Source organism: Solanum tuberosum, unplaced genomic scaffold (assembly GCF_000226075.1).
Source record: "Solanum tuberosum cultivar DM 1-3 516 R44 unplaced genomic scaffold, SolTub_3.0 scf00373, whole genome shotgun sequence".
Classification (NCBI taxonomy): Eukaryota; Viridiplantae; Streptophyta; class Magnoliopsida; order Solanales; family Solanaceae; genus Solanum; species Solanum tuberosum.
This window is the reverse complement of record NW_006239310.1, coordinates 414,280-432,454: the sequence shown is the minus strand read 5'-3', so window position 1 is coordinate 432,454 and position 18,175 is coordinate 414,280. Positions and strand designations below refer to the sequence as shown.

The window sequence follows — 18,175 nt, the reverse complement described above, 5'->3', positions numbered from 1 at the left end:
AAAAAGTAAACTGATTTTAACTTCAAATAAAATAGTGAAAGGTAACTCATAACTGATTTTAACTTCAAATAAAATAGTGAAAGCTAACTCATTTTTATCTAACTACACATTAAATAGAACTACAAAAACCATCAAGTAAACAAAATTAGTTCTAAAATGTGCAAGTGCTTTTAATCACAAACCATCAAAGTAGAGAATAGAAGTGTTTTTAAGAAAAGATACATAATGATTTAGAGATAAAAAAAATTAGATACTTACCGCAAAGAAAGTAAACTTCTTTTGTTTGGATTGACTTCCTTCTTCAATTGGTTTGGACCAAGTAGTAGGAGCAGTTGCCCCTATTTGATTATTTGCATATTGTTCATAGAGCTTGTATAATTTTAACTTTATAGTTGCAGCCTGCGCTTTTGCCAAAGAGTTCACCTTTGAGACACAATGTTCTAAAAGTTGCATCTTGAAGCGAGGATCCAAAATTGCTCCAAATGAGAGTACCAAACTATATCTATTCCAATATTTCTGAAACTTATTAAACATTCTTACAGCCATTTCCTTAATAACTTCATCTAAATTACTTGAATTCTCCTTCAGCAAGCATTCAATTTTCCAAACTTGCATAAAGTACAAATTGGAAGTTGGATAACTTGAACTAGAAATTAAGTTTGTTATTTCATAAAAAGGCACCAAGAATCCAAATATTTTTTCTGCCCTTCTCCAATGATCAGATGTAGGACAACTTGAGTAATTTCTATCATTAACTGTAGACTAGAAAAAGCTTTTTTCATATTGTAGTGCACTCTCAAGCATCAAGTACGTTGAGTTCCATCTAGTTGTCACATCCAAACGTAAACCCAAAATTGTACTAATTCCAACTTGCTTAACACATTGATCAAACTTTCTCATTCTACCATCTGATCCTTTAACATATTTCACACTTTCTCTAATTCCAAACAAGGCATCATTAGCTGCTTTTAAACCTTCTTGGACAATCAAATTTAGAATATGAGCAGAACAACGTACATGAAAGAACTCACCATCACATAACAAACTCTTTTGCAAACCAAGATGACCTTTTAAAATAGTTTGCATGCTATCATTGTTAGTGGCATTATCTAAAGTGATAGAGAACACCTTCCTATCGATTCCCCACTCTTTCAAACAATCATATATAGTTGCAGCCAATTCAACTCCTGTATGAGGAGGAATCATAAGGCAAAAGTTCAAAATTTTACTTACTACCTTCTAATTATCATCAATATATTGAGCAGTTAAACAAAGATATCCTTCAAAGGTACCTGTTGTCCAGCAATCAGAAGTTAAGCAAACTCGATTAGGAATCTTCGCCAACACTTGTTTTAATTTTCTTTCTCTCTGAAATACACTTTCTGGACATCCACAATAGAAGTGTTCCTTGATGGCATTACCAATTCTGGATATACATAATCTGCCCAAGCTCTAATTTTTTTATATTCAATAAAAGAATACGGCAGATCATGCTCAATAATAGCTTCAACAAGCTTTTCACGGGAAATCAATTGATCGATCTTTCTCGACTGTATGTTACCTTGCTGATCCATATACATTTGACTCAAATTAGAGAACTTAACCTTTTTACGTTTAATTAAATGATGTTCCATAGTTCTTACCATTAGGTCTAGGAGTAGAACCAACCCTATATGGTTCCTTACAACCTCTGCATATTGCTTTTTTCACTTCATTTTTATTTCTACTAATCTTCTTGAAATACCTCCAAACAGATGATTTTAACTGCCTCAATTTCTTCTGTGGAGATTCTTTAGATTCATTCACCCCTACACTAGTTTCATGTGCACTACATTCATCATCATCCTCCATTGATTTCTCTGTATGCGTTAAATATGTCAAAAGTTAGTTTCAGACTTCAAAATGAACATGTAGAGAAACTAACTTTTCTGATTACTCATTAGGAAAACACAACTAATACACATGATATCATACACTACGAAAATAATTAAGAAAAAGATGTTATATATGAAACTATCACAAAAGATGAACATGATTAAGAGTTAAGACGAAGTTCAGCTCATTTTGGAGAAGAAACAAATCGAAAAAATGATAGATTCTTACTTGTATGGTTGTATTCATGTATCAATATTCAATACCGATCTGGAAATTGAACTTCGAATGAGCTTGGAAACTCTAAAACTTCAAAACCCTAATGTCATGCCTAAAATGAAAGAGAAAGTTGCTAAGCTAAAAGACAAAGAGAATATATATGGTTATATACTTATAATAAAATGAATCAAAAGTCAAAACCCTAACAAAGTAATGGGCTTGGCCAATTAAAAAAATTTGTGGGCTCATGGCTAATGTAAAAGATTTGCAAAAGACTTGATTTTTTATTTTTCAAAATATTCATTGATAAAATCTTTACAAATAAAACACTACTAAAAATATATATAAAAAATATTTTTTAAAATTATCGACCCCTCCTGGCCAGCCTCCCCCCCGGCCCCCAAAAAAAAATTGAGTTTGTTTTTAAAATATATTATCAACTCAAAATTTTATTTTTTCACCCCTACCCTCGACTCCCCACTCCCCACCCCTCAAAAAAAAATTAAGTTTGTTTTTAAAAAATATTTTCAACTTTAAATTTTTATTTTTTCACCCCTATCCTCGACCCCTCCTGGCCAGCCTCCCCCCCGGCCCCCAAAAAAAAATTGAGTTTGTTTTTAAAATATATTATCAACTCAAAATTTTATTTTTTCACCCCTACCCTCGACTCCCCACTCCCCACCCCTCAAAAAAAAATTAAGTTTGTTTTTAAAAAATATTTTCAATTTCAAATTTTTATTTTTTGCACCTCGTCTCACCCCTACACCCCCACCCCCACCTCCACCCTCCCCAAAAAAAATTAAGTTTATTTTTAAAAAATATTTTCAACTTCAATTCAAAAATTATTTTCTACTCTCTAGTAAAAATAAAAGATACTTTCTCAAAAATATTTTTCATTCATAAATCAAACACTAAAAAATCTTTTCCGGAAAATATTTTCTGCTCACCAACCAAACATGAGAAATTAAGTCAAAAATCTACTTGTTTTTCAAGAAAAGCATTTTCCTTCGTACCAAACGCACCCTTAGTCTTTCTCCCTTTTCTCTTTCTTTCTTTCTCCGGAAATTTCCAACACCTCCCTCTATCCTTCACGACATTCTCTACTTTTTCTTCATTACTATTTTGCTTCTTTGTAAATAAATTTAATTCATATATTTAATATTGCACATCATTAAAAAGATCAAATTTATTTCAGAGATTTGACCACGTATATGTTTCCTTTCTAAAACATTAATTAAAACAGTTTCCATATTCCCAAAAATATTTGAGAAAAAACTTGGATAAGTATTTTTACCAAGTAATTCAAATTCTCAAATACTAGAAAAAATTAGTAATATTTAGTTAAATTCTACTATTTAGAAACTTTTAAAAATTTAAAATTACCTCAAACTTGTAAACACACCCATCATTTATAGTTTTGGATAGACTTTTAATCCTAGTTTCATTGTACAAAATTTATACAGTTAAACACATATTTTATATAGTTTTCTTCCTTATTCTTCAAATTTATTTTAATTTTGTTTGCTATCATAACTTTTCACGGAACACGTTCATTATATAATGATAGTAAATATTTTTAATAATTTTTTTAACTTAACGGGATATAAATCATATTTCTTTAAGAATTCAAATATTTCTCCAAAATCTATGGTCAAACTTCACAAAAAAAATATTTAAAAAAATTATGAACAAAAGCTCTTACAAGTAGAGACTAAAATCATAACACGTTCACCGAAAAATGATATTCGAATGCCTTACTTTCCTCTGTAAATTGAATGTTGAGAAACCCTTTGAATTACATTTGTGTACACAAAAACAAGAGAAGAGTAAATTAACTGGTGGAAATACAAATTGTCAGATTTGTTCCACCTTATTCTCATTTCAGTTTACAAATATATAGATTGGAGAAAACACTAAATTAAATAAGAGCAACATATTTACAACTGTTGGATATCAAACTTCAACTCTCAGTACCTGAAGGCCAAAACAAAAAGAAAATTAAAATGAAAACTACGACTAAGACAAAATTAAAGCTTCAGGACTAATCACAAAATGCTCTCTTCCTCTACATGCTAGAGGTCACGGGTGCATATCTAGAGGTCGGATACTTCATGATCTAAATTTTAAGATTCGGGGATATGGATCAAGGTATGAATACGGGTGCAGAGATTCGGCTAAAAATAATTCAAATATCTAAAAATAGAATTATAAAACAAAAATTATGAGATATTACGTGGAAAACTTGGGGAAAAAATATTGATCAAGAGGAGAATCCTGGGAGGAGATAAATGGAAAAGAAGTGACATAAAAATTCCATTTTCTTTGATTACAGAACTCATTGAATCTGTCCGGAATTTCTCTGTCGATATTGGTCAGAGTACCCAAAATTAGTTGACCAGATCGGGTAAGGATCCCACACCCACAACCATGACGTGTCAACACAAGTGCAGCACCGAAAGTGAAGAATCCAAGATGTCAGTTCTTTCTCGTATGGAAACTAAAGCTGATTTAAAAAGTTTATGAAGTGAAGTACTATTTATAAAGACATGATTTATCTATAGGCAGTAATAAAAGCAGTCCCAGAATGTACTGCAGCACTGCAAATAATTCTAATTGACAACAAACCCTTACCCCGTGAAAAAACTCACTTTTTTAAATGTGGGAACATAAACAAACGTAAAACAACTTGAAAGATGTTCAGTAAAGTTAAACAACTCTTGGTGTCTCCCCTGTATTTCAGTCACAGAATCTTACTTTGAATTGCATTAAAAGAAGATACAATGAAGGCACTGTAGTTTTTCATACAAAGACGAACACTTCATTCATCTGTTGTGGAAAAGAGAGGACGAGATACCTAAGATGTTTTCGCCAAAACTTGGAAACAGTAACACTTCCATTGGAAGAAAAGGTTGGGAAGGCTGTGACTGGTTTGATTTAAAGATGGACTACTGTGAGGCATCTGAAGGATGACCACACAATAACAGAAGACCAGCAGCAACAGGAGACATGAATATTGGCAGGTCAAAATATACTTAATTGCATTTCCACTTGAGATGTTACTTACTCCTCAAGATTCTACATTCAATATCCACATCATTGATAATCCCAAATTGAACTAGCAGGTCTGAATGGTAGACTTTTTAAAAGTTAATGTACATGTACCAAGGTATAATGATTCATTAAGTGACATAACGAAAGTCTTTTAGTGCACACATGCAAAAGTATGCTTCAATCGTCAAATGCACAAGACTATATATAAACACTCCCTCGGTTTTATTTTATCTGTCGGTATTACTGCGCACGGAGTTTAAAAAAGAAATGATGACTATTGGAAGTTGTAATCTTAAACATGCTATAAACTTCTCTATGGCTGTAAAAGTTTGTCATTGAGAGTAAGATAGAAGTTTAAAGTTAAATTGTTTCCAAATATAGAAAGTTGTCATTTTTTTTTTGAACAAATTAAAAAGGAATGAAATGCCACATAAAAAGGAATGGAAGGAGTAAGAAATAAGAGAAAAAGAATATTAAAAATTTGGTTAGTCATGATACTTACAATGAATGGAAGAAGTTGACCTAAGAGAGCTAATGCTCATCCCATCTGCCACTGCATCCAGATAATTGAAACCGAATCAAAGGTCAAAGTATTATTTTCAGATATCTTTGAGTATTTAAACTTGACATGTAAAGCATCAATCTCAAAAGAAAGGATTTGGGCCAATGATAGAGGAATCTAAAACTTTGAGTATTGTTTTTAACTAATACAAGAAGTAGATACAATTAAAAATATTAAGTATATAATAGAAAAAACGGCGACCATCAGTAATTAGAAAGAAGGAAAGTACTTTAAGAACTGGTTCTCCTTGGTTCGCATTCGTTGCTTGCTTGGCAGCAGCTGCCATTTGTGCACGTGCTGCTCTTCCTGCAGCAGATTTTTCATATTGTTCTTGCCTGTTACAACAAAAGATAATTCAGGCCAAGCAAACATTTTATTTTGAAGATCTGGTAGAGCAGTAGCAGTAAACTGATGAAGTGAGAAGAAGCTGCATAATATTTAGTTTTTTTGAAATTAGAAGCTGCATAATATGAATGTAATGTTATGGATTCATCAACTTAAGAAGTTCAAATACCAAGTGTGAGATATTTATATGCTTGTACTTAGGATGAGAATAGGCATCCCTAGTCACATTTAAGTATCTTTCCTGGGAGGTACCTCTCATGCCTTCTTTATTTTGAGGAACAGGTAACTGTGTATTCACAAAATTCCATCATCCAAGCAATGATAAGAGTGAGCACTTACATCCCATAGGGTAAAAACAGAAGGCCATAAGAACTAGTCTATGGAGCTTTACAATTTCCCTATAAAATCATCAAAAAGTTCTATATCCCCACCATATCCTGTTTACACCAAAAATATAGAAGACTAAGGCAATTCATTCTGATTTTTTGAATGTTGTTGCTTTTGTCTTCAAAGCCTCTTGCATTCCTTTCCTTCCACAATGTCCACCAGATGCTTGCAGGGATCAATTCCCACCAGTCCTCTTCTGACTCTCTTCTTCCAATCTCTTTCCAGCAGTCCATCATACTTTTAGTAGTTTTGGGAGCCACCCAACTCACTCCAAGTATACACAAGAGCACGTTCCACAGATTTGCAGTTGTTTTACAGTGTAGAAATAGATGGCTATTTATTTCAGCATCCTGGTCACAAATAAAACATCTTGAGCAAATCTGTCTACCTCTTCTTTGTAGTACTTCATAAGTCAAACAAGCTTTCCTGCAAACTAACCACACGAAACAAGAAACTTTTAAGGGGACTTTGGCTTTCCAGATTAGTTTCCAAGGCCAGTTCCTAATCTGCAGTTGGCCAGTATTTCTCCTCCAATAGCATGACTTCACAGTGAACGCACCCTTGCTGTGAAGTTTCCACACTGGTCTGTCAGGTGCATTGGTAGTTCCATTGAAATCATTTATCACCATAAGAAAATTTGCAGCTCTTTGAACCTCCTAATCATTTAGTGCCCTTCTGAAGTTGAAATTCCAACCTTGTATGCTCCATATCTGAGCTATAGTGGCCCTATTCTGTTGACTGAGGAGGAACAGATCAGGAAAGAGAGATTTCAAGCTCCTTTCACCTATCCAAAGATCATTCCAGAACTCAATCTTCACGCCATTACCGACCTTGAATTGAATATTTTTTTGAAACTGGGGCCAAAGTCTCCGAATAGTCTTCCAGACACTACAACCAAAAGTTCTAAGGACGTCTTTAGTGATCCAGTGACTTTGAAGTTCATATTTCTCAATGATGATTTTTTTCCATACAGGCATATCTTCAGCACAGAACCTCCATAACCATTTTTGCAAAAGACAAGAGTTTTGGAGGTTGAGTTTCTTGATACCTAATCCCCCCTGCTTCTTGTGACAAAGAGTATAGGAAATAGGCTCATCATATAGGAAGGAAGGGAATCCAACACAGATTTGACTAGTGTTAATCTCCCACCTAAGGACAAATACTGATTCTTCCATCTTGCCAATCTCCTGTCACATCTCTCTAGCACTTCTCTCCAAACCTCTATCTCTTTGTTCTTTGCACCCAGGGGCATCCCTAGGTGCTTTGTGGGTAAGGCAGCTACCTAGCATCCAAGATTACTTGCTAATATCTCCATATTATCAACTTTGTTCACTGGGTAAAGACAACTCTTTTGCCAATTAACATGCAGTCCAGAAATGCCTTCAAAAATAGTAAGGATAGCCCTAATATGTCTAATCTGAGATACTTCAGCTTCACAAAATATTAGTGAGTCATCTGCATAAAGCAGATGTGTGACTCCCCTTTCATCTTCTCTACATCCTTGCACTTGAGCTTGGAAACCCTTTAACCAACCATTTGCCCTTCCCTCCTGATCATGTGGTTGAGCCCTCCCATAGCTAAGATAAACAAAAAAGGTGATATAGGATCACCCTGCCTCAACCCCCTCTCAGACGAAAAGAAGCCTTCATTATTGCCATTTATAATCAGAGAGAACCTTACAGTAGAGATGCAGAAACGTATCCAGTTGATCCATTTTTTACCAAAACCCACGTCTTCTAGCACCTTCAGTAGAAACTTCCAATTAACATGGTCATATGCCTTCTCTAGGTCAAGTTTGCATAAGATCCCTGGAAATTTTTGTCTCTCTGGAATCCACTAATTCATTTGCTAACAGAGCCGCATCCATAATCTTCCTGCCTTTTAGAAATGCCATTTGATGTTCATTTACTAATTTCCCCATAACAGACTTCAACCTTTCAGTAATAAGATTGGAAAGTATCTTGTAGACACTTCCTATTAGACTGATAGGTCTGAAATCCTTAAGCTCCTCAGCTCCAGCTTTCTTTGGTATTAAGGCTATGAAGGTGGCATTGAAGGACTTTTCAAATAACTCTTTCTGATGGAAGTTATGAACAGTTCCCAGTAGATCCGATCTACTTCACAGTGTCCCAACAAACTTCGAAGAAACTCATTGTCAAACCATCTGGGCCCGGGGCTTTGACTCCATCACATTGCTTGATTACATTCAGCACCTCTTCTTCAGAAAAAGGTCTTTGAAGCCAATCTTGTTCCTCTTGTGAAATGGTTGGGCAATCTATCATGTCGAAACCTGGCCTCCAACTTTCTGATTCTGAGTAAAGTGTTTTATAAAACTCAACCATAGCAGTCTTGATTTCATCCGGCTTTACAATTTCTTCTCCTCTAACCACTAATCTGTCAATAGTGTTAAATCTTCTGTGAGCAGTTGCCATTCTTTCGAAAAACTTTGTGTTGTTGTCACCCTGCTTCAACCACAACACTCTGGATTTCTGTCTCCATTTTGCTTCCTCATTTTTAGCCATATTTTCCAATTCAACTACAATGGTTGCTCTTACCATCATTTCTTCCTCAGACAAGTCCCTGCTTTCCATTGTCAGATCAATTCCTGCCAATTCTTCTAGTAAACTGTTCTTTTTGTTGGTCATTTCCCTGAACTTGGTTTTGCTCCAATCTTTCAGCTTATGTTTGAGCATTCTAAGTTTAACATTTAGCTTGTAATCTGGACATTCTTCCACAGTGAATTCATTCCACCATGAATGTACCAATTCCTTGAACCCCTCCACTTTTAACCACCAATTTTCAAACTTAAAGTTTGATCTTTTATGTTCCCAGTCTCCACATTCTAGAGTGACAGGGCTGTGATCAGACACTGCTCTAGGCATCAGCTTTTGTCTAATGTTCTTAAAGCTCTCCTCCCACTCCATAGAGAACAAGAATCTATCGAGTCTAGCCGCACTAGGATGGTTAACTCCTCTGAACCATGTGAATTTTCCTCCACTCATGTGAGGATCATGCAGTTCCATTTCTTCGATCCAAATCGTAAAATGAGTCATTACATTAGTGATTCTATTGCACCCTCTCCTTTCCCCCATACTTCTGATTGTGTTGAAATCACCACATGCCACCCAAGGTCCCCCACATAATTCTTTAACTGCAGATATCTCTTCCCAGCAAGCCAATTTCTCTTCTCTGGAATATGGAGCATACACCCCTGTTAAGTACCAGGTGAAAGAGTTTTGAGTTGAGACAAATTCATAGGTTATGGAATGTTGGCCCATCTCGACTTGAGTCCCCCTCCAGTTTCTACTGTCCCACATGATTAAGATTCCCCCTTTGCTACCTTCTGCCTCCATATACCCACATTTCATCCATCTGCATGACCAAAGCTGTTTGGCTAAGTCTTCTACTCCCGTATGTACTTTTGTTTCTTGCAAGCAATATATGTCTGCCTTCCACTTCTGAAATAAACTTTTGATCAGTACTTTGCTATTGTGTCTATTGATCCCCCTCACATTCCAAGTGATTAATTTGACTTTCATTTATAAGTCAAAGATAAATTTCTCCCCCTGTTCCTGACCCCTTCTACCACTTCATTCAAGTTCGATTTCAGATTTCTTAACTCATTCTTGCCAATTCCTCTACTTTTTGGGGTTGTAGTTGTCTTCTCTTGGCCTTTTTTATCTAAAGCAGCTTTCCTTTCATCAATTCTCATAAGAAGAGCTAGTGTTTCTTTCTCGAAACCTACAAAAGCTACCCGTAAGTGTTGCTCAGCTCTAAGATATGGGAGTTAACCCAATTTGAAGCTTCTGTTTCCACTACTTCTTGGGTGTTGGGTGATTGAATATTCACAGGCTCTACGTCGATTATCAATTGGATTTGTAAGTCCCTTTCAGCTTCTTGCGATTCACAAGCCCTTGTATCATCAACTCTCTCTTCTGTGGATAATTTATTTTCGACCTCTAGAGTTAGGTCGACTACTGCCTCCGTTTGCATGTTTGAAATTCCCATTCTGATCTCCTCTGGCGTGCTAGAGGTGTCGAGTTGTTGTACTTTGTTTTCCCAGTCACTGAATGTCGTGAGGAAATCATAAGCTTTCAGTTTTAGATGGCGAAATGGTCTGATTGACCCTTATACTTGTACGAGTTTATATTCTGGATCCTCTTACTTAATCATTTGCCAACTGAACTCTTAAATTCAAATAAAATAAGACTTTCAAACCTCTCCAATCATGTGTGTAACTCACTCTCCCTTACAAAATGCCATGTCATATCCACATCAAATATAATAATGCCATGTCATAATGCCACATCAGATATTATCAACCAAAATGTTAAATAATAAATTTTCTATTTTAAAAAATAAAATAAATATATTTCTCAACTTCCCTTCACCTCCACAACCACCATTAGAGATCTCATCACCATCTTCATCCCTCTAATTTCTTTCTTCTTCGAAAAATGACAATAAAGTTTTCTTGATTGGTAGCATTTGACTAATTAACATAAATTAACAACATTTTTCTTAACATTGGATCTTGTGGCAGATTTTTGAGGGCTCGAAGAAAAAGAGCACGCAAAATCAAACCCACAGCTCAACACAGAAAAAAAATCCGTTTGCTCTCCTCTCCATTTCTCTTCATCGTCCATGCTCTAACCACTATGGAAGATTCATCACAACCGGAGCAAAATGCAACATTAGCTTCAACTTTCGCCATGGATTCGAGACGGACTAGGGATTAAGAGAGTGACAACAACTCTGAAGAAATTACCATTTAATTTTAATTTTCAAACTCTAAAAGCTCTGAAGTGTTGCGATTTTTCTCAGTTCTAGCAGTTCTTCAATCGTTTTTCTCGATGCATCTGGAAGGAAAGACGACCTCCCCTTTTATAGGCAAAAATCGGACTTTAAGGTCGGATTCGCAATCGGAAAGTTTCGTTGGAGGCCGAGAACTGCAACTAAAAAACAAAATCAACATCACCTTTTCAGAATTTTGAGTCGTTGGACCAGTTTCAGCCATAAAATTTGAAATATTTTGAACAAAAGTTATCCAAAATTATAGGTGTAGGTGGTGCAGGGATCTGTTTTCTTATCAAAAGGGTTGATAAAAGAGATATAAAGTTGACAGGAGAGAGGGAGGAGGCTGAAATCCACCGGAAATTGCCATTTTCCGATAGTCCATTGATGACAACGGCTATAAGGAGCTGGAAGCGTGAGGGGTCTGGGGAAGAAGGATGTCTGAAACGACTTGTACTATTTTTGGGGACGATGACGGAAGGAGGGGTTGGGGACGATGACAATGACAGAAGGAGAGGTGAGGAGTTTAATTTGTTTTGCCTTTTTATCTTTATTATTTAATTAGTTGTCTAAAGAAAATTCTTTGCTTCACTCTCCTTTTAGAGTGTGGATACCACGCTCTATACTGAGTCAGCAAAAAAAATGTCACATAAGTTCGGTCAATGGTCAGAGGGTTTTAAAAGTTTCATTTTAATTGAGTTTAAGGGTTCAGTTGACCAAAGATTAAGTATAATGGTCTAGAATACAAACGCATACAAGTATAAGGGTTCATCAGATCATTTCGCCGTTTTAGATTGCTTAAGTCTTTAAAAAGACTCACATGCTCCTCACCTGCCCACTTATGTTTTTCATTGGAATTTTCTTTAATTGAAATTGGGCTTTTATTTTCAGAAGAAATTGGCCCAGTCTCATTTGCAAACAGAACCCGGCCCACCTGTGTATTTGAGAGATTTTTAAATCCACTTGTACTGGCGAAATCAGAAGTGTGTGACTTCACAGTCTGTCAATTGCAGGTTTTCCTTTATTTTCCTTAGGGTACAGAACTGGAACCTGCTGGACCAAAGAAGCATGTGACTTCAGACTGTCAGCTGCAGGTTTCCCCTTATTATCCTTAGGGCAAAGAGCTGAAATCTGCTGGACCGAAGGATTGGGTCCTTTGTCTTCTCCAGTGTAAATTTAGCCTCGCCGGAGTTTCAGTCCACAACTGTAAGACAAAAATCATGCCGGCACTTTTGATGGACACCTCTTTAGGGATTTTCGAACCATCTCCTTGCACACGAATTCTTGCCCATTTGAGATGGTTACGAAGCTTTGTCTCTTCCTCTGTTTCGATCCAACCACCACAAAGATTTCTGACGGTCCTAAAAACTTTTTCCGACCAGAGGTGTAGAGGAAGACCCACCACCCTAGTCCAGGTTGTGGAGGGTCTATCTCCCTCTCCCACTGTGCCTGATGCCGGACTCCACCATTCTAGCCGGAGAAAAGTCTCATTTCGAGTCCAGTCTCCAGTTATCACATGTTCTGCTGTGAACCTGCTCGCGAATTCGAAGAGGAATCTTCCTTTCCCCATTTCGTAAATGTTTAAACCATGATTGATTTTCCAGATGCTGCTTGTCCATCTTTTAATTTCTGACAACGTAGGGTAGTTCTCATCCCTCACTTCAAAGAAACCCACCAAACTCCTTTTCAATACTTCACTTATTGTGCTGATGTTGTCATCAATGTGAATGGGACCCTCCACCATTAATGTTGGTTCCACATTAACTTCACTGTCACTCCTATTTATCCATTTGCCACTTCTGAGTGCTTCTGCGTAGGGAATTTTGTCATCCACTAGTCTCTGCTCAATTCTGTTCTCCTCCATCTTCTGGGTAAGTAAGAATCTACCCACCTTCTCTGCTATGAACTCCCAGCCGGAGTTAATAGTAAGTTCTAGGATGATTATGACTGACCTTCTTCTTCCCCTCACATTTATTAAACTGATATATCTCCCAAATTTGTTAAAATTTCTAGCACAGAAGATCTCAGAAAGATTCTGTCTTCTTCCACCTTTTGACCACATTCCCTTTCATCTTAGATGCCTCCCTCAGTACTTGCATGATCCAGATCATCGATCTCTTGCTGAAGGAAGTTCAAGTGATATCCTTTCTGCTCCTTTCTGTCCATTCATACCACTCCCCTGATGTCCCTGTGATTCGGTTGATATCAAAAGACTTAAAGTCAACTGCAAAATAGATACAATCTTCCATTTCTAGAGAAGGTTTGAGAAAAGAAATAAAACAGTGATTATTTCCGGTGACCGTAAGGATCACCGGAGGGAAAGGATGGTTCTAAAATGGTTTATGACATATCTTGTTATTCGTGCCTGAGAGTGTCCTTGGTATGTATCAGTTAATAGTATTTTTCACAAAATAATTAGCATGCCTTCTGTGCTTCGTTAAAATGACATTAATGTTATATGCATGAGCCAATACATATTTTAATGAAGTGTTTGAGCTCAGATTTTTGAGATTATGGTTATACAGATATCAATCTTGATAAACTTCACATGGTTAGTAATAATCAGATAGAATGTACTAAGCTAAAATATTGCCTATACAGATTTAGCAGTTAATTGTATTATAAGCCTAAAGGAGCTCTATGTATAACTAAAGGGATCAACTTTTCTTCCTCTCAGCCCTTATTGGTATTTTTTGGAAACAGCCCCTATACCTCGGAGAGGTAGTGGTAAGGTCTGCATACACTCTACCCTCCCCAGACCCCACTTTGAGATATTGCATTGGGTTTGTTGTTGTAGCCCTTATTGGTACTGTGTTTGGGAACATGAGAAAGGAGGAAGAAGTGGACCATCATCTATTATGCTTTTATAAATATATATATATATATATATATATATATATATATATATATATATATATATATATATATATATATATATATATATATATATATATATATATATATATATATATATATATATATATATATATATATATATATATATATATATATATATATATATATATATATATATATATATATATATATATATATATATATATATATATATATATATATATATATAGAGAGAGAGAGAGCGAAAAAAGCAATTTTGCTTCCTTGGATGCAAATTTATTTGAAGTTGAAGAAAAAAAGAAACATTCTCTTCCACTCTCTCCTCAGTCCTCAAAGAACCAAACAAACTCAATATTCTCTTACTTTACCAACCATTTTTTCACTTCCTCTTTGTTCTTCCTCCATTTATCACTTTAATTTTCTTAAAGTGGTGAAGTCCCTTGCCATTAATTACTATGTGAAAAATGAAAATACAAGTGAAGAAGCATATTTGAGGTAAGAAAGTTTTTCCTCTTCTCTAAAACCGTGGAAATTATTTGAAATCCATCCCTCTTGAACAAAAATCATAATCTCCCTCCACTTTTCGTGAACCTTGACATCTCCCTCATTCTTCTTCTAAAGCCATCACAGAAATTGTGTATGTTACATATCATTCCAAAACTCCTCTCGGGCACAGAAGTTGTGAACCAAATCAGACCTATAAAATTTACAAGGACTAAACAGCAGGTATTAAGAAAGTAACAGAGGTGCATGAAAATCTGTCAAGCGATATAAGCCAATGAGGATTTTCATGCATTGTACACATGACCCTTTATGAATGTAACTGAATTCCTTTTTTGTCATTTTGAAAAGAATTATCTGCTATGGATTTGATGCAGGGAAACTTTTACTCTGTCCACTTGTTCTTAAATATTCCATGAGATTGCAGTGGCTATAAAAGCGTGTCATTAAGGGTAAAATGGGGAAGATTATAGTTTGAAACTGTTACAACTTACAAATCAGCGGGACACGTCAAAGACCCTTAGACGAAGCAAGAGGGATAAGCAATTGCAAAAGTATCCGAACCACTATGTGTACCCAAATCCCAAAAGAATATCTCCTCTGCCAAGCCGCTAGAGAATGGGACAAGTTCAGCCTTACACAGAATAGCATAAATAGGCTAAGGCACAGAGAAAAGGGTGTGAATGATCTTGCTTACTTTTTGTTCCTTAGAGTGTTGATCCAGAACCTCCCTCTTTCTAGTTGTTTTCTCTTTTTTTGTTCTGTTTTATTCCAAGAATTTGAGGAACAAACCCCTCTTGTAGCCTGAAAGTCAGTTTATCAATCTATATCAGTTTATCAATCCTATACCAATAGTTGATGATTATTAGATGAATTACACAATGCTTATTTTTTTCTCTAAAATGGACCTTTTGGCTGGTTATCACCAAATTCGCCTTCACTCACCGGACATCGAGAAAACTGAGAAAACTGCTTTTCGCACCTATGACGGCCTTTCTGAATTCACTGTCATGCCAGTTGGCCTGTAAAATGCTCCCTCCACTTTCCAATCCACCATGAATTCTATTTTAAAACATTCCTTCGTCAATTCGTGTTGTTTTTTTTATATGACATTCTTCTGTTCTTCGCCTTTGCCTACCTCATTCATGGAGGTTAGAGGTTTTCTTGGCTTGACGCGCTACGACCATCTATGACAGTGTCAAAGGTTATGCACAGTTAGCTTCTCCTCTTACAGACTTGTTGAAGGACTTTTTTTTTGGACTGAGTCGACATCAGCTACATTCTTCAACTTAAAGAGGTTTTGAGTTCAGTCCCTGTCCTCTCATTACTAGATTTTCCAAAGTATTTACTGTGGAAACTGATGTGTCTGGCATAGGGATTGGAGCAGTTCTATCCCAAGAGGGTCATCCTATTGCATTTTTCAGTCAAAAGCTTTCCATTACGATGCAAGTTTCTTCTACCTACAATAGGGAAATGTTTGTCATCACTCGAGCCGTTCAAAAAAGGCGACAATATTTGGTGGGTCGTCGTTTTCTGATCATCACTGACAAACAACCCTTAAAGTCCCTCATCAGCCAAGTAATACAAACTCTAGAGCAGCAATGTTGGCTAAGTAAACTTATTGGCTACGATTTTGAGATTCGCTATTAGTCAGGAAAACTTAACTCCGCTATAGATGCCTTGTCACGAGTTCTTGTTCTTCAAGCTTTGACTTTGGCCGTCACTGAATTGGCCTTGCTAGACCAATTATGTGCCTAAACAAAACTGATGAAGGATTAATTACATTACAACAACTCTTGATTCTTGAATTTGCATTCCACTTCTCTGCCGCATTTTTCTTTTCAAGAAGGACTGCTTCTATTTCGAAGCAATTGGTTATTCCTCAAGATGCTAACCTTCGATCCTTGTTGCTTGCTGAGTTCTACTCTTTCAAAGTTGGGGGTCATGCTGATGTCTCGCGCACATTTCATCGTCTTTTTTCCAATTTCCATTGGACGGGAATGTGCGCCGATGTACAAAAGTTTGTCTTGGAGTGTCAAACCTATCAACAAATGAAAGACTCGACCTTGAAACCTACTGGTTTGTTATCCCCCATTGCCCATTCCAAATGTTATTTTTGAAGATATTTCAATGGATTTCATAACTGGACTTCCTCTATCGCAACATCGTGTTGTTATATTGCTGATTATAGATTGTCTCTCCAAATATGGCCACTTTATTGCCCTGCCGACCAAATTTAATAGACAAAAAGTTGTTATGGTGTTTGTTCAGGAATTTGTTTATTTACCTGGATTCCTTGTCACCATTGTTTGTGATCATGATCCCCTTATTTCTCTCTGAATTTTGACAAGAACTGCAGACTCCAAGGGACATGGCTTGCTTTGAGTTCACCGTATTACCCATTCAGATGGCCAAACCGGGGGTATTAATAAGTGTTTAGAGATGTATCTTCGGTGCATTGCTCCTTATACTCCACCCACTTGGTTTTCCATGTTATCTTGGGAGGAATTTTGGTATAATATGTCATACCAACACAGCTCTAAGTTAACTCCATTTGAAGTAGTTTATGGTCGTGCCCCTCCAATTGTTTCCATATTTATCCAGGATGGTTCAACTAATATTGTTGTGTGTGCCTCTTTTCTCCAACAAGATAGAAGTCTTAGCTATTTTGAAGGCCAATTTCTTGCAAGCCCAAGAGCGTATAAAGATTAACGCAGACAAGCATCGCAGGGTTGTGGTCTTCAATATTGGTGATTGGATCTATGTCCATCTTCGTCCTTATCGTCAACTAAATGAAGGGAGTATTACTATGAGCAAATTTGTAGTTCATTTATATGTGGTAAAGCGAAAACTTAAAGGTGATTTTTAGCCCATATCATATGTTTATTCTGCTAGATCAAACTAAATTAAAATTGAATACATGAATCCAGTATATGCATAAGAAATGAAAACAAATTGATAGGGCAAAGAAGATATTTGCCTTTTTTGGGCGGCTTCGGCAGCTCTCGCACGAGCTTCTTCGGAGGCTAATTGTTCTTCTTCTCTCCTTTGTTCTCTTTTGCTGCCTCCATCGAAGCAATCGAAGCAACCCATCTTCTTCCTTTTCTCCAATTACACCGTTTTCCTTTCTATTTTCACTTTAATATTTTCCAAAACTATTAATTACTGTCATGTGAGGGTTTTTTTATTTATAATTTCTCCTTCTCTTTAGGTCATCCCTTCACAAAATTATTTTTTTAACACATCAATTAAGTAATTACCAAATAAAATAGGATACTCTCCTCCAAGCTTTTTTTTTAATCCTAATTAAATGCTTATTATATCCTATTATTATTCTTACTAGTGAAAATGTTCGCGCTTCGCGCGATGAGAAAAAAATAGTTAAAAATATTTAAATAAATCATTTCTTATATCTGAATATCAAAAATATTTTAAGAATCATTTCTAATTTTCAAATTCAAAATAGATTTAAGTTTTAAGTTCTAGTTATTATTAAATACAATTTAAGCAATGTAATAATAATTGTTGAAATAATTCAATATAGTGTGAATTTTTTTTTGCTATTGATTAGAATCGTAATTTAAAATA

The 18,175-nt window shown here is 35.9% G+C and overlaps 2 protein-coding genes across 2 annotated transcripts in view; both read right to left on the bottom strand.

The window, feature by feature from the left end:
- The window catches only part of LOC107057846 (zinc finger BED domain-containing protein RICESLEEPER 4-like), a 2,194-nt gene extending 343 nt beyond the window's left edge, over positions 1 to 1,851 (bottom strand). Inside the window, exons 1-5 of the mRNA XM_015302902.1 lie at positions 1,669 to 1,851; positions 1,483 to 1,565; positions 1,293 to 1,441; positions 812 to 1,187; positions 259 to 646 (exon numbers count right to left, since the gene is read on the bottom strand). Of these exons, the coding sequence (XP_015158388.1) occupies positions 259 to 646; positions 812 to 1,187; positions 1,293 to 1,441; positions 1,483 to 1,565; positions 1,669 to 1,851 (1,179 nt within the window). The remainder of the gene's footprint in view (positions 1 to 258; positions 647 to 811; positions 1,188 to 1,292; positions 1,442 to 1,482; positions 1,566 to 1,668) is intronic.
- Positions 1,852 to 3,818: 1,967 nt separating this feature from the next.
- LOC107057847 (uncharacterized) lies at positions 3,819 to 17,754 on the bottom strand. The gene is made up of 4 exons (XM_015302903.1): positions 17,568 to 17,754; positions 5,934 to 6,039; positions 5,645 to 5,695; positions 3,819 to 4,065 (listed from the first exon to the last, which is right to left on the bottom strand). Exons 1-3 carry the CDS (start codon positions 17,678 to 17,680, stop codon positions 5,681 to 5,683), a joined length of 234 nt encoding a protein of 77 aa, XP_015158389.1. The 5' UTR covers positions 17,681 to 17,754; the 3' UTR covers positions 3,819 to 4,065; positions 5,645 to 5,680.
- Between the last annotated feature and the right edge of the window lie 421 nt (positions 17,755 to 18,175).

What these genes read in the sequence shown, in the direction of transcription:
- LOC107057847 (XM_015302903.1), bottom strand. Translation starts at nt 17,680, where the DNA reads ATGGGTTGCTTCGATTGCTTCGATGGAGGCAGCAAAAGAGAACAAAGG. An exon ending in GCCGAAGCCGCCCAAAAAAG is followed by an intron (nt 6,040 to 17,567) that starts GCAAATATCTTC and finishes TTGTTGTAACAG; the next exon opens with GCAAGAACAATATGAAAAAT.